Source organism: Genypterus blacodes, unplaced genomic scaffold (assembly GCF_046128005.1).
Source record: "Genypterus blacodes isolate CSIRO-AG114 ecotype Tasmania unplaced genomic scaffold, CSIRO-AGI_Gbla_v1 ptg000067l_1, whole genome shotgun sequence".
NCBI lineage: Eukaryota > Metazoa > Chordata > Actinopteri > Ophidiiformes > Ophidiidae > Genypterus > Genypterus blacodes.
Genome location: NW_027466879.1, coordinates 4,820,796 through 4,837,973, shown reverse-complemented (window position 1 = coordinate 4,837,973; position 17,178 = coordinate 4,820,796). Strand labels below are relative to the sequence as shown.

Sequence of the window (17,178 nt, the reverse complement as noted above, 5' to 3'; positions counted from 1 at the left end):
AGGAGACCTGCGTCGCTTTTACCAGTCAGTAAGGCCAAGGTTCTAGGGGAATGTTTTAGTTCACCATATTTCAAGGACACACATTTTTATCTTTGTTTATCCTCCAAAAACTCTCATTGTTGCCACACCTTTTACATACGTGATCACAATAGTAGTCTTATACCACAGTCCTCTTCATACAGTACAGTACTTGTTACTGCTTTATCTCAACTGCACTGAAAATCTATCAAGCTCATATTCTTTATCGGATATCTGAGTAATGTTGCTTACAATTGCAATTTCTGCAACTTGCTTGACAAGATCAACAATTTAAGTTGTTGTCGACACACCACAGAGATATTTGGTTATTATATTTTTACTGCTGTGATTTATTTGTGTGTGGTTATACCGTTTACAGAAATGTTCCTCTTTTGTTTACCTCTTGGACCACTCATCTATATTGATTTTGACATGGCCCAGTGAATGTTGTTGCAAAGTGGGTTTCAGGGTTAAAATTATTCATAAGATTCATTTGTTTTTAATGCCAAAAACTGTAATAATTTTGCCAAAAACTGTTAAAGCTGAAAGCCATGGGCTACACATTGCTGTTTTTATCTTTGCACTCAGAGGTGCCACGTTGTCACTTAAGATTCTTTAGACCTCTGATGGCTTGAGGGAAATCCATTTCATCAGATCTCAGTTTTACCATCCTGCAAGCCTCACTGAGTCCAGGCTCTGCAATAGCCAAGCACAACTTGCCACACATCTCTCTAGTCACTATTGTGGTATAAGTACTCCATCAGTTTTTTGTTAATGCAGCTGTCATCCGCTTTGGCCATTTTGCCCTGTCATTTTCAACAACCACGGCCTTGAAGGCCCTTCCCCTTTCTTTTTTCCTCCCTCTGATTACTTTTACCTCCATTTAAATACCTCTTATTAAATAATTTCATCACTAGCTGGGCTCTTTTTTTGTGTTGTGTATTTGTGTCTTCCTGCACTCTGCCTTCTCTAATTTTCTCCTGCCTCGTAAGTTCTCTCTCCTTTTCTCTCATACAAAAACATGCACTCACTCACTCATTGAAATAGCCATTTGATAACATTACAGTAGCTATAATTAAACCCTTGATGGAGAACATCATACCACACAGCCAGCTGTTGTGTGAAACAGACAATTGGAACCTGCGTCCCTCACTACCACCCTGCACATACACATTCACTGATGTGGCCAGGCCTTGGGCCCAATGCAATATTTTCCAATTTTCTCTAATTGTGTGGGAGTGGTAATCCAAGGCAGCCTATTGTATATTCCACCCCCCTGCTGCCTGCCCTATATGGACACTAACTCTGCAATTAACTTACCAGACCTGGGTCCCAAATCAAATCACTGCCAGCATCTATTACTACTGCCTAGCAACACTTTCCGGCATGCTAGCTGCATAAATATGTTTGAAATGAAATTGGTTGAATGCAAGAGAGTGCCAAAAGTGAGATTGCAGTTACTTTAAGTTTAACTGTTTTCTGACTTTCACTTCTTACTTTCTCTCCCTACCCTCATCTCATGCGTTTTATCTTCCCTACACTTTTTCTTTTCATGAATCTTTCTCCCTCTCTCTCTCTCTTCTTTGTCTTCTCTCCTAGATGAGCAGTGTGAAGCGGCTTCGTCCACGCCTCAGCCACATCCTCTTCCGGCTTCAGTTTGAAGAGCAGGTGAACAACCTGCGCCCAGACATCCTGGCTGTGAACGGTGCCTGTGAGGAGGTCAGAAAGAGTTGCGCTTTTGGTCGCTTGCTGGAGCTGGTGCTGTTGTTGGGAAACTACATGAATGCAGGCTCACGGAATGCTCAGTCTTACGGCTTCGACTTGAGTTCCCTCTGCAAGGTAAGGGGTTACGACTTCACTGCTGGCCTCACCATCAGCCATACAACAATGGTTCAGCACCACTAATGTGTGTCCCAAAGATAGTAGTTGACCAGATTTCCATTTTAAATGCTAAATCTGATGCGCCTTTGATCTTAGCTAAATTGTACAGCTGTAATGTCAACATTTTAGCAGTTTTAGTTCTGGTCCGTCAGTTTAATCACTGTCAAACAGATTAACCCAGGTTTCATTACTGCAGTCAGTGATTGCATATCAACATATTGTAATGTGGAAAATGTACACAGACAGCTCCAGAGGTCTGATACTAACACTTCTGGTCCGATACTTACGTACTGACCTCCATAGAGCCTATTATTATAAAGACTTCAAGTTACTGGACTGCTTTGCACCTGCATGAATTAAGCTCAAAACACCGTCCAGTGTCAGTCCTTCATTGGCCCGAGGGAACTCTAATTTGCGTACACTGTTGTTTGCGCTGTGTTTGACCAATTCACGCTAGATGTAAACCGTACACAACTGTTTTGAATTGCATACAAATTCTGCCTAAAGAGAGACTTAAAAACAGAACTCGTTTGTAACATGGGCTGCCTGGGAATAGGGAATTGATGATAAACTGACAGATCTAACCTCTCATCTGGACTTGCTAGCCCTGTTAGTCTTAAGTGGCTGGTATAATAAGACATTTCTAATGTCAAGTCCAAAAGACAGGTTTGTCTCAATCGCTGCACCTGTAGATTTTACATGGCTTGACGACAGAACAGTACGTTTGGCTGTATAATAGCGATAGAAAGAACAGTTTGTAATCCTAGACTATGAGACCCCTCCACTGGTTACATTACAGCTGTCAGCACCCACACTGCAGTTTCCACAGAAACAACAACCGCAGCCATTCATCACTGCCACCTCTCTGCCCTGTTAGACTTTGGTGCTTATGTTCAGTTTAATACTACTGGCTGTACTGTTACGCAAACACAAGTCACTTGAACACACAGATAGGTCTCATCAGCAGGATAATAAAATAATCAATGAATAAAGCCTAAGAATGAAAATGTTTATAGCATTGCTGTTTTCGGCATGTCAGTGTTCTTATCTGCCAGCTTGTATGATGTGAGACCAGGGTATTAGCTGATGTCACAATAAGAAACAGCAAGACATCACCTTCGTGCCTGTGCCAGAGTTTGACAGCTTAATTCCATGGTACAGCACAGGGAAATAGGACTGAGTCCAACTGGGAAAAAAGCAAAATGTTTACATTGTCAACTATGATTACCATCCATCCAAATTCAAAGAGGGACCTTTTGTGAGTGCAGATTTGATGCTTTTAAATGGTTTTAGAATAAAACGGGAAAACATAAAACAAACGGGGAACGAGAATGTTTGATTAGAGGAGATAATACAAACATGATTTAAGCCAGCAGGGTTGAGCACATTGCTGTCTACCAATAGATCACCTAGAGAGATACACAGCAACGCTCCCCACAGGAGGCACGTACGGCTGGGCTGTTGAGAGCTGTCTTGGAATTAGACTGTAAAAGAGGGATAAGAGGAATTGAAAAATTATTGTATGCAGGAGAGGAAGCGAGGGAGAGAAAATGTAGTTGAGGTCATCACATATGTGACTGCTGCATGAATGGACGGCATGATCATCTGAAGACCTACGCTACATTTAAAAACAATTCCGAGTGCTTCATGGCAGCAGATGTTGTATTGTGAAAAAAACAAACAAAATGTCTTGCCAAATCTGCACTTTATCTGCAAAATCGTACTTGAAAGCTGCATGAAATCTATAAATCTGTTGGACAAATAACAATTCGTCCTCCATCTCTGTTCCTGCTTATCATGTGCAGGGTAGCAGGCAGCAGGAGCCCATGCCAGCACAACGAATGATAATAGTTTTTTTATTTTATTATTTTCTATTTAGAATATAAAGCAAGGGAAGTCTGAGCAAGCATACAATAAGCCTAAAGTCTATAGAATGTTCTTGTTACTAGTCTCTTGAATGTTCAAGAAAATAACATATTTTGACTCCCACGTGCTTTTGTGTGTGACTGTGTTGGTGTGGATGTGTGTTTTTCACGACAGCTTAAGGACACTAAGTCTGCCGACCAGAAGATCACACTGCTGCATTTCCTGGCACAGGTGTGTGAGGAAGAGTTTCCAGATGTGATCAAGTTTGTTGAAGACCTTGAGCATGTGGACCGAGCAAGCAGAGGTAAGATGTTAATGCATAAATAAATACTATCAGGCTTATATCAGTATATGGCTTGGTTGTCGTGGTTGTTAAGTAGTAACACTAGCAGGGTGAGTTTTCTCTCACCCTGTGTGTGTGTGTGTGTGTGTGTGTGTGTGTGTGTGTGTGTGTGTGTGTGTGTGTGTGTGTGTGTGTGTGTGTGTGTGTGTGTGTGTGTGTGTGTGTGTGTGTGTGTGTGTGTGTGTGTGTGTGTGTGTGTGTGTGTGTGTGTGTGTGTGTGTGTGTGTGCCCTTCATGCCAAACTATCTTTTTCACTTTGTGCTTTTTTTCTTCTTTATTTTCAATTTATTTTATTTCAGCATGGGCTCTGTAGAAAACCCCCCACATAATACAATCTTTTATATTTATTATATATTGTTTGTTTATCTGGTTCGTTTGGCTTGGGGGATAAGCAAAAACACTTGGGTGCTGTGCTTAAGTCGTAGAATGATAAGGAAAACCCTGGGTCTTCCAAAGACTAAATTAGCAATCCAAGTCCAAATAGTTGCAGGATAGCAAAGAAAGAGCATCATGCAGTAAATATACTTTTTTTCTCTCTCTTTTGTAGATCTGTGTGTGTGTGTGTGTGTGATTAACTGCCTGTGGAAATCAAATGAACCCTACCAACTTAGTTGTGAGTGATATATATATATATATTATGTTGAAAATGTTTTCTCGGCAGGTGGAAACATATTATTACAGCCAAAACCTGAATGGGGAAATCAGGAAAAAGCACTCTTTTCTTCTGAGTGCATAATTCAAATCTCAATGTGGACTGCAGAGAGACAGGCTGACAGTTTTTTGGAAGTTAATGGAGATGCAATTAAGCCAAACAATAAATAATACTCGAGCCATTGGGCCCTTTCACCTTCAATGAAATATTGATGCTGCTGGCTCTCTCTCATGTGGAGAAGGCTGTGTAGAGCGGCCCGTGAGCGAACACAGGCTGAGGAAGGTAGATGCCAATTCGCTCATTCTCTTGACCCTAACCTTTGTAAATGTTTACTGCAAAAACCTTCCTGAGATGAAGGGAAGCTCATTATTTCTGTCTTGCTCACACTGAGGGTCTGATATTTCAGCCCTTTCGCCTCAGCCCCACCTATTACCCCTAGTCCAATATTTGCTGGCACAAACACACGGACACACACAGTCTAGAGTGTGGTAAAGGTCACAGACATGCAGGGACAGACTAGGTTTTCAAAGGAGTCTTGGTGATCTTTATTTATATTGCCATAGGCAACACCCGATAGGAGGTGATGTGCAACTGTGTTTGCTTCGCTATATGTATGTGAGTGCATGGTACTGTCACGGCATGTCACTTGCCGCTCCAGCAAAGATGTTGCCCACCGCTAACTCCCCACCAGGAGAGAGTGGACGAAAAAATTAGGAGAAAAAAGTGAGGGTGAAATGTGCGAGTTTCTTCTGCAAACTTTCACCCATAAGTCCACCTATAGTTTTTGTTGTTACTCTGATAATTGATGCATAATGATGCTCCTGTTGAGTATTTATATCTGCCAGCTTTGCTGTTTGTCCTTAGTTAAGGACTTAAACATACAAGGTCACTGGAGACTACTGGATCTCGATTTAATCTAAATCCTCCATCATGCACAGGTATATATTTGCCCGTTTTATGTAGCTAAGACTCTAGTCTGTAGAGTCATTTCATTTTCTTAATCGCCATGAGATCCACAAGTGTCTATTTTTTTTCAAATCACATTCATTTATATAACCTCTCATCTCAAAGGGCTTTACAAGACTCCAAAAACCTCAACGTATAAGGAAAGGGAAGAAACCTTTGGAGAAGTGATTCAAAGAGAGATTCCACGAGAGATTCCACGAACAACAACCACCTGAACAGATTCCTATTGCACACCTGAACAGATTCCTATTGCACACCTCAACAGATTCCTATTGCACACCTGAACAGATTCCTATCGCACACCCTCTCCCAGAACCGAGTCCTACCATAAGGAATTGAAAGAGAGAGAATTCTCCTGGAGAATCCTGACGCTCAGACCAGGCAGGTAGTTCGAACCCGTGTGTATGCGCGGTTGTGGGTTGGGGGATGGGCAGTGTGGCAGAATGGTAGATTGATTTTGGTTTACCCATTAATCGACCTGTTGGCATGGGCAGCCTTCAAGCATGGAGACAGCACAGCAGCCAGGAGAACTAGAAAACAGAACTGCCATCCCTCTTCAGCAAGCGAGGTTTGCCCCAAAAGGAGGGCCAATTGTCAACAAAAACTAAGGCCGGCTCTGTGCAGAACCTTGCCAGCCAGCGGTTGAGAGCCAACTAAATCTCTCTTCATTACCCTTGGCAAGGAGAGGGGACAATCACTCAATGCTGGCTCACAAACCCCAACCACATTCAGTTTCGTCACCTTGGATTGTCTCAATCTAAAATCATTCGTGCCAACATGGATAACTATATTATCAAACTGCCTTGGACGATCAGACCTAACTGTATGCCACTCATGCCAAATATTCCAAATCTAGCAAAGCACAAAATTCCATTTCATCTGTAAATCTTGAATTGATTCCTTTTCATCACAACTGCCATTTGCAGGGCCTGAAAATACACTGAAAGGCTACATTACATTCACAGACTCCAAGCAAAGAGCTTACGCTTTAGAATGAAAAGAAGGTTGAGCTGTAGAAGTAGTAATGATTTGCACTTTTGAAAAAACCACTGCCTTCCAACTGTGTACCATAGTCTTGATTTCCCATATAACCAATCCCAGTTCTTAGCTGCAGCTTAGTTTGAGGTTTCTTTGTGTTTGCTTGTCTCTCTCTACGCTCATGGTGTTAGATGTTACAGGCAAACATGTTCCATAGTGACATACAACATCAACCTGTGTGCTTACTCTAAATACATCCCAGCAAGAGAAGAATGCTCTCCTCAGATAAGGCTCCAGCCCTGAGGGATGTTTAAGCTGTGGTATGTAAATGCACAAGGTTTTAATGACGCTCATGGCTCCAGTTTAACTGGATTGCTCGGCAGTTTTACCAATGTCTCTGAATGGTGGGCTTTAGTTTACAAATATTTAAAGGAACACTCCAAACTACAACCAACCTTGTCATGATGCTGCACTGAATCTCATTTTCAGTTTCCATTTAATAGGTGCTCAGCATGTTTGATATGTGCAAGATGATCTTTGACATTAGATGTCTCTAGTTCCCAACAGTCTTGTTACTTGTATGTCAACGTTGGCCTCACAAAGCAGATCTGGCTTGTTCAGTCTCTTCATTTTCATACATCAAAAGATGATCTATAGTGGAGCCCTATGTGGCGGGGCTGTTTGTGAGCGTCTATGCATGGTCGTGTGCTCTAGTCAGTCTCATTTATGGCACAGCAGGTTGGCAGAGCAATAAAAGGATGTCAATGGGGGATTTGACCTCTACAAATATTCCCATTATTATTCTTCTAAAACATCCTATATCTGTCTCCAGTCCTTCTAGACCACAGAGGCATTCATGCCCCAGTGCTCATAAAAATCACTCACAGTTAAACACACAGAGAAAGTGAGACCAAGGGTGGGCTAAGAGCAAGGGAGACAGAAACCAGCTTTTTATCTTCCCTGCCTCTCTGCTTCCTCTCTCCCCACATCGCAAATCAATGATTCCATGATTCCTAGACATAGATAATAATGTCCTTTTACTGCATGTAAAGCGCTAGATTTCAATTCATCCATTCTCTATACCCACTCATCCTGTTCAGGGTCAGGAGAAGGCTGGAGCCTATCCCAGTAGTCGATGGGAGAGAGGCACAGTGTAACCTAGCCAGGTCGACAGTCCATCACAGAGACAGACAACTCAATCACGTCCACCTACGGGCAATTTAGAGTATCAGTTCACCTCATCCTGTCCCTCACGGCAAGAAGGTCCTGGATTCGAGCCCACCTCAGACTACCTAACCTGTGCCATTGTTTGTGGATTTTGCATGTTCTATCCCTGTCCGTGTGGGAGCACGTAGATTTATGTTGATCAAAACACATTTCTCTCTGTTGTGTTGAAAGCATTTTAGTTGAGTGTGGCCTGATCAATCACACCCTGTCTATTTTCCAATGTTAATTTGCCTGGAGACCACGGAAAGCCTAAAGCACATATGTTTCTGTTTTACCCTCTTTCTACTTTACCCTATAGTTTTTAGTCCATTATTTTAATCCTTTCTGGCAAAACACTGTCCGTCTTTTTTTATAGGTTATTTAGAACACCAAGCCTGTGTATTTTGTAGTAGCAATTACTCAATGAATGAATGAATAACACAATGTGTGTGCAAATCACTGATCATTCAAGGGAGACCATTTATTGTTTGACACTTTGAGTTGTGAAGGTATTAGCTTTTATGTTCAGTGTTAGCCACTCAGCAAAGAGAGCCTGGAGCCTACCACAGGCCCAGATCATCATTCTACCTAAACCTGCTTGCATTCTTCCCATAATGCATCATAGTGTTATTTTATGGCTGCCAAAATTGTACTGCAAATATACTGCAAATATTTTGTGTTTTTTTGTGGCGGGCATTGTCAACATTCTGTAAAAAAAACAAAAACATTTACACATATTTATAACACACACGCATGCACATTTACTTATATTTTACACATACCCTTTTACAGATTAAAGTCTTAGCCCTAGCCTTAGACATTTCCTGCACTGATTCACAGTGTCATTGATGTAACAGGCCAAAGATGTGAAGCTTAAACTGGTTAGTTAACTTGTCAGTTGTACTTCTGCCAGACATAAACTCAACAAATATTTATTGGTCTCACTTCTCTGCTCGATTCAGCTCTAGACCTCAAATTTTCCTGGTAATTGTCAGGATTTCTTTGTGACAGGGGTGAATCCTACCTATGTGGTGCTGTGGGGCTCAAGCATGTTGCTCTGCCTCTGTCAAAAATATTTTTGTTCATTCAATCAAATGTATTTAGATATATTTAGTTTTCTTAGCAAAATGTATTAAGCTTTATACAGCTTCTGGGTAAATATAGATTGAGGGAAGAGTACTTTTTGGGGGTATTGACCCTTCTATATCATAATTCCAATTTTTGCTTTTCAAATTTAGATTGGCAGGTAATACTGAATCTCTGTTTTCTGATTGAAGCATTGCTGAGGGGTACAGTGTACTCTCACCAGATGGTAAAGGATTTTTGAACTCTGGCATTTTCAGTGTCTTCGATTGACTTAACTGTTACTGTCAGTGCCTACCATCAGAAACATGGAGAGCAGAAGGAAATGGAGGTCAAAGGGAGAATGTAGAGACACACATTGCTAAGGTAGATTGGAATTTGAAGGGAAAAGTATTTTTCAGGTACAGAAGCAGTTGACGTGCCAATTGTCACCTAGTCATCTTTTTCTAAATAGATTTCCTCTTGTCACTGTAGTGCATTCTGCCTTACACTCAGTCAGAATGAAAAGTGCCACCTGACCTTTCTTCTCAGCCAGTTGAAAGCGTGTGTGTACTCGCATGTGTGTGCATGAGTGTGCATGAGTGTGTGTCTATAAGTTTACATGCACATGCTTTTTCTCAACTTCTTCTTTAGTGAATAGACCATACTCATTCTCTCTTACATTTCAAATTTGGAGAGACTTATTTTGTGTTAAGGTGAGTGAGAGAGCAAGGACATCTGGGACAGTATGTTCCCATAATTATGTACATGTGGTTTCTTCTGTTTTCTGAAACCTTCTCATCCTGTGTATATCAGATATTCTTACAATCCTTAAATTGTTTTTTTGTTTCAATCCCAGCCCGTCTTGTAAGAGGGAACATAATAATGAAAAAGCTATGGATATGTTGAATATACATTGCTTGATTTTAATTTTGCTTTCAGTCATTGTTGATTTCAATGGTGTTCCCCTCAATGTCAGATATTTACATACGAACAAGCTCGCTTTTCATTTGATCTGTAGTCTCTCACTTCTGACATCTTTTGGATATTTTCCTCAGATTCTTTCAGAACCTCACAATAATACTGCAGTTGATTGTACCTGTGATTAATTTGTTCTGTTTTTTCTTCTTTCTTTATATTTTCCTGGTACGTGGATGTGTGTCTTTGTGTGTTTTTCTGAATGTATGTGTGGGTGTGCATCAGTGTCCGCAGAAAATCTGGAGAAGAGCCTCAGGCAGATGGAGAAGCAGCTGGTACAGCTGGAGAGAGACCTGGAGACTTTCTCCTCCCCCGATGACCCCAATGACATGTTCTTCACTAAAATGGCTATATCCTTTGCACGCGTGCGCGCGCACACACACACACACACACACACACACACACTTTATACTTTCAATGGTTCTTCTTGGCCTCAATGACAGTAGTTAATCAAAGAGTGAAATGAGATCACAGGCATCTTTTCTTTGTCAAACACCTGATTAAACTACCATACATGCATATATACTCTCTATATATAATACATGCAGCCACACACAGTACAGTAGTTAACTGCCGTCTAACACCTATTCATACATGCCATGGCAATGGACAAGTCCAGCAGATGGCGGTAAATGCATCCCTGCCACTCTTCCCCCGTTGTCATTTTTTTGCCAAGAAAAATTCCGGAGACTTTTCAGACTTTGCTCTTTTGCCTCATTGTGCTGTGCTCATGTAGAATTCCTGTTATTTCCGTGTACACAACAGCATGTCTAACTGTTCCAGGCAGCTGCCTATCAATTTCTTCCTCTGCACGGACTGAGAGGAGCGCCGTTGTTCCTGAATCTGTCCAATTTCCAGCCACTTTTTGAAAAAAAAAAACTTGTATTGCAGTTATCAAATCACCCACGAGATACGTGAAAGCATATTTCTTCAGACAGATATATCCCTTCTTGGCACTTCCATGCAATTTTATTTATTTTATTGACAATACAGCACTAGCGTGCATTTTCCCTGAAATGATCCTGGGCTTGAGGTGGGAAACTGGAGGTACGGATTTCCCTGAATATCTACCCCTGCTTTCATTCACACATTACCCCATGCTGCCTTTCGCTCCGTCTGTTTCTTCCCCTTGCAGTGGTTGGTGTCTCTCAAACTAAGGAGATGGTAGACGTTGCTGTTCTTTGTGGTAGAATTTAGAGTCTCATACACAAGAAAGAAGTATTTTTCCACCTTCATATGTAGACTTCATTTCCGTATCATGTTGAAAATCATTTAAATGCATTCTTTGTTGGTTTGCCCATTTTTTTGTCTGTATGCATTTATCATTCACATCAAATCATTTCTAATTTACTAAATTAATTTCTCTGTAGTGACAATGGTGGTTTTTGTTGGCATAGATGCAGGGTCACCAACAAGCGGGCCGTAAGAGACTGTTATTCAAATCTTTCACATTCAAACATGATAAGCAATAGTTTCATGAAATGTATGGACCGGTGTTTATAGGACAACTCAGCGGAGCTGCATGTGTTTTTTTTCCAATTGCTGTGATGCAAAGATGCAAATGCTAAGACATGGCTTGTTTGAAACAAGAGTTGAGCTTTTAAAGATGAACAATCTATCCTCTGGACAACAACCACAGACCGTATCCCTGACCTTTGCTGGGCAGGATGGGGAGTGACTGGACCCCATGGCATTTTAGTTGAATACCCCTGGTATAGAGCATCATTATTAGCTTTAGCCTATTTTAAACTTTTCTTCAAAACGCTTGCCACCAAAACAGCAACTTGTTCTTTGCATATCCAGGTCCTTTGCTGATGCTTGGCCAATTATGCATATCTTTGCAGCAGTGTTAATTATTCACTGTCCTCTGAGCTAGTCCTTGCGAATCCGGTTGACAGGAATGTCTTACGCCAGGTGTGTAAGTATGTGTTCAATAATACACGTTGCACCTGGCCTCTTTTATGTACTTTTGACCAGTAGCCTTGGGGCTAGGATGCAACAGTGGTTTGTGCTCCAGTATCTAGCTGAGTACATGAACTGACTGCAACCTAAACAGGTTCACTGAGAATGACTGACAGCTTTCAGCTCTGCTTTTCAATTCCACATTCTTGACACACACCATTGTATTTTAACAGTACTAAATAGACATTCAAATTTAAAACAAATTAAATTGAATTGATATGAAAATGCTGATTATGGTGATATTGCTACCAAGCACTCTGCTGTATTTGCCACTGTATGATTCTGATGAGACCTTAGCACATCTGAATGTTTTACCTCGAGCTCCTTGCTTGGATGGAATTAATGACAAGTCAATCCGGGAGCAGCACCTATTGAACAGCATTTGCCCACCTGTGAATAGGTACTCCCAGTCCCAGCCAGATTCAGCTGAGGCCAAGACTGCAAATAGGTTCATCAATTGAACAATAATGAAGGGGCACAATAGGAGCCAGATACCCGCACACCTGTGGTACCACACAGACATTATTGCCTCTCATCTACAAATAAGACAAGCGTTTTCTTCTGTGATAAGCACTGCCCTTAGATTTGTTCCCACCAAAATCGTTGTTGTTTCTTTATATAGATTTTATGGATCGACATTTAAAAACTTACATTGTTTTCAAAGATCTGGTTCAACAGACTTTTACTTTACTTTATCTAAATTGTGTCTATTTGTACCCAGAAAGTTAGGATTAAAACAGAAAATAATCTGTTTTTGTGATATTGGGCTATACAAATATATGATATATGATTTGATTCTTGAGCACCCACTAGATTAAACGTCACGTCAGAGTTAGAACTCTTAATTGCAGCGCCACAGTCTGCCACTCACAATGTGCCCTGCATCTCCAAAGCCTTACAGCAACATGTATTTGTATAATCTCTCTCTCCCTAACTAAGATGTATAGCTGAACACTTGATTGAGAGATGACTTGTTGACCTTGACCCCAACCTCACAGCTTCAGCCAGGGTGCAACGGAGCAACATAGTAAGCTGGTGACCATGCACAGCAACATGGAGATGCTGTACCAGAACATGTTGGATTACTTTGCCATCGACCCCAAGAAGACCTCTGTGGAGGAGCTTTTCACTGATCTCAGCAACTTCCGCACCATGTTTACAGTGAGTATATAGAGTGATAATGAAAGATTGGACATTCAAGTCTCTATGTGTGTAAAAAGGTGAAACTAGAAACATAGACTGATAAGGCTGCCAGATGGTGATTTTATACAACCTGTCACTGATTGCCACCATCAGTGGATGTTCCAACCAGACTGTACAATGACAAACACGCACACTCAACCGCATATGCTGAAAGAGATCCTTGGTCATAGTTTAAAATGCATGACACATAAAGTTACCCACCCTTCCATCGCTGAAAACAAGTCATTATCTAAATAAACAACCTAAGTAATATTGTGGATGTGGTTGCTCAAGGTCAGGTGTTGCAAATGTTATGCCTAGGTGTTTTGTTGTCTGTCATTGAACTTGAAATTAACATTTCAGTTTATCAACATTTAGGAGCAGAAAGTTCCTTGTCATTCAGCCTAGTTTGAAAACCTCAAGTTTGTTTGAATGCCACCTCTACACACCTGCTTTGAAGACCATAATCATTATTGAAGAGCAGAGCTAAATCTGAAAAAATATAGAAACAGGTTTTAAACCTGAACTGCATATCTCTCTGGATGAGTGAAAGTATGAGTAGTAACCTCTGATAAAGAGTAAAGCAGAAGAGAGCAGATCCCGTCTGGTCCATTTACATCCTGGCATTTTTGTCATCAGTGAGCTCATTGGCCTTATCAGTCCGGTGCTGCTCCGTGGACCTGTGGACACCTACTGAGTTTAATCAGCAGGAAATGTGGCACAAGCCACTGGTCTCAACAGATAATAGTAGCTAATTAGCCTATCAAAATTCCTGCCCTGTACCCCATTTTCAACTAGTATACAGAGGCACAAATGCATTTCATGCCTCTTTGACTTTTGTTTTTGCCACTGGAGTCATTCTATCTTTCCATGTTTTTTTGAGGGAGAGTGGAAGGAAAGAGAGGACGTTGGGCTCATGTGTTTTGGTTCCATCTTATTTATGTTAAATCTAGCCAGTGTTGTCACTGTAGAGGCCTTTTTTTATGAGTCATCACTTGGATTGCAAAGCAATTTTCCACTTGACTGACATAGTAATATAGTGGGTAATTTATGTAACCAATGGTTAAGATTTGGTAAACGAGTACACAGGCTTCTATTAGAAGTGAATTTAGAGTTGTTTCTGGCTGTCTTATCTCGTCTTGTCAGTCTCCCAGCAAAATCTGTGGACTGTACTTGTGAAGGTTTTTTGATGTTTGCATTTTAAAGAATAATTATGCAGCTACTAAGAGCTAAGTTATAATTGCAGTGCGCGCCCGCGTGTGTGTGTGTGTGTGTGTGTGTGTGTGTGTGTGTGTGTGTGTGTGTGTGTGTGTGTGTGTGTGTGTGTGTGTGTGTGTGTGTGTGTGTGTGTGTGTGTGTGTGTGTGTGTGTGTGTGTGTGTGTGTGTGTGTCAATCAGTCAATCTCTCAAACTAGAGATTAGAAAAGTGTAGCGTGACAGTGAGAGTGACTGATGTGTGCCTGAATTCACAAGCTGAATAAGGTGGGTGTTTGACTACAGATGGACCAAATTGCAGATTATGCTTTCTATTTAGATGCTGAAGATCCCCATAGCTTGAAAGAGACAGAAAGTTGATATAAAAGAAAGCCATGACAAGGAAGACAAGATTATGTGTTTTTTTGAGAAGTTAAACAGTCTTGGAGTCAGGCTGCTTGATGCATACATTTTCCACTGTCTGTGAAAAGACAGTGGGGGAAAAAGGAAACAAAAATCGATGATTAAGGAGACTTCCAGGTTCTATGAAATAAAGGCCATAACACAGACTGTCCATTAAGTGGCACTACAGCACTGGACAAATGGAAGGGAAAAGAAGGCGGATAGTCACTATCCTTACCTAGATGAAGCAGGCATAAAGGCCTTTGCCAAGTATCCAGCGGCTCTCGATACTTGGCAAATCACTTCACAGACCACATGAACATAGGGCCATTACACAAAGCTGGAAGTCAATATGCTTGTTTAATGTATGAAAAACACACGGCTACCATGATTGTTAGCTGACAGCGTTAACTACCTGAACACCCAGATTTCCCCTGTTGCCATTTTTAATTCACTTGCTAAACTGAAGCCTGTGACTTGATCCACTCCCAGCGTTGTTGTCCTTTATATTGTATATCCACAAGGCATCTTGTTTTACTTGTACCAAAGATATGGGCTCATCATGAGTCAATTTTGGAGAGACTTCTGAAACCTACGCCGGTATCAACTCTAACTAGATTGCTCTCTGTGTGTTTGGTTTGATTTTGGAGATGTGTTTGCTTGCCTCTTGTAATGCACTTAGGTTTAAATGCTGTTTCACTAATTGGTGTTGACAATTTAATGAGATGCCTTGATAGCAACAAAACAGGGGTTTTGACTAGAAGTTCATAAAAAACATCCATCACAGCGGTTTACTTGTAACCTGAAATGACTTAATTGCACTTTATTGAAAATGTGTTATGTGTCAGTACACTTGTTCTTCCATTTTATTTTTCTCATTCTCTGTCTGTAATTTAACAGATTGGATGCCTCTTGAGGATACAGTTATTCATGATTCAGTGGTTTATGTGCTGCTTTGGTAACTAACTGCAATGAAATAAGGACCACAATGAAATTAAGTTTCAATTTTGCGTTCATCCCACCCCTCTTTTTCACCCTCCCACTTTCTGTATCTCTTTAGATCAGTCAGTTAGTCTTTTCCTTGTAGTTGATTTCACATCAGCAACATTAAGTACATTACTAATCACTATTAACATACTGTATCTGAACATTGGGCCAGATGAGGAAAACTCAGGACCAGTTGTCGCCTAAAGGCATATAAAAACTACACATTACAGTTTAACAGATGACGTATTCTGAAAGAGGACCAAACTTTGTATGTATTGTGAGTATTTTAAACCAAATATTTTTGAAAAACTGTGAAAACTAAGAACATTTGATGACATTTGAATGGGGTATGAAAGATGTGAATTCCAAAAGTCATAGCAATCATGTCCTGAGGATTCTCAGCATGTTAATATTGGAGTGTTGTCTGAAAGTTGAACCAAATGCGGAAGTAGGAAGTAGTTGAGTGCGAGTAAGTAGTTGAGTGCGAGTAAGAGGAACAGTCGGAAGTAATCCATGGTTTGTTTAGCTTGTTTTTTTTACTATGCTATATATTGGGACAGAATCGTTAGGCAGCATCAGTTTTAACTCTCCTTTCTTATCAACTTCATGGTGTAGACATTAGTTGTGTTTGTGGTCTAACCAGCCTTGTACAATAATGACTCTTCCACTGAAAGGTGACCATGTGAAGTGTTATAAAGACTAGCATTATATGGTCAAAACTCCCAAGGTAGCTATTTATTCCCTCTGATAGGTCAAGGTAAGCAGCTTACCCTCTCAGCAATCCATTGAAATGGCCACATCACGCAGACACATCTCTGAGAGAAGTCAAGGCTAGGTCAGGTAACGTAGACATACAGTAAATCTCAGTGCCGTAACCTTGCGGTCAAATATGTGTCAGCATTTGGCCTGCTGCGCCAAGGCCCATGCTAATAGGAGCATGCTCTCTCTGGACCTTCGCCTGGCGCAAGAAGGGGCTCTGAAGTGTGTGTGTGTGTGTGTGTGTGTGTGTGTGTGTGTGTGTGTGTGTGTGTGTGTGTGTGTGTGTGTGTGTGTGTGTGTGTGTGTGTGTGTGTGTGTGTGTGTGTGTGTGTGTGTGTGTGTGTGTGTGAGCGAGCGTGTGAGCGTGTGAGCGTGTGTGTGTGTGAGCGTGTGTGTGTGTGTGTGTGTGTGCGTGTGTGTGTTGACAATCATTTTGTGTTGATAATCTTCAGAAAGTTGCTTAGGATTCTCACACACAAATACAGTACATACACACACTTGCACACATGGCGTGCTCAGTCACCCGTAGGAAGGAGACCCAGGGCGAGGGCGCATATCTGACAGGAATCCAATTGAGCGTGTCTAATGGCGGACATCCAGGAAGAGATGGGGGGGGTAGCAGACCTGTAGTGATGGAGGAGAGCAGAGGGCAATCTCCTCAGAGCGCGTTGCATGACTTTTCTTCCCGCTTCTCCTTCACAATCCTTAGAAAACAATATATTTTTAGTCGACGCAATTAGTA

The 17,178-nt window shown here is 41.2% G+C and overlaps 1 protein-coding gene across 1 annotated transcript in view; it reads left to right on the top strand.

Moving 5' to 3' along the window:
- LOC143004535 (protein diaphanous homolog 3-like) overlaps positions 1-17,178 on the top strand; it is a 115,097-nt gene that overhangs the window by 49,928 nt on the left and 47,991 nt on the right. The window contains exons 22-25 of the mRNA XM_076155498.1: positions 1,618-1,857; positions 3,940-4,069; positions 10,176-10,300; positions 12,909-13,073. Coding sequence (XP_076011613.1) covers positions 1,618-1,857; positions 3,940-4,069; positions 10,176-10,300; positions 12,909-13,073 — 660 coding nt within the window. The remainder of the gene's footprint in view (positions 1-1,617; positions 1,858-3,939; positions 4,070-10,175; positions 10,301-12,908; positions 13,074-17,178) is intronic.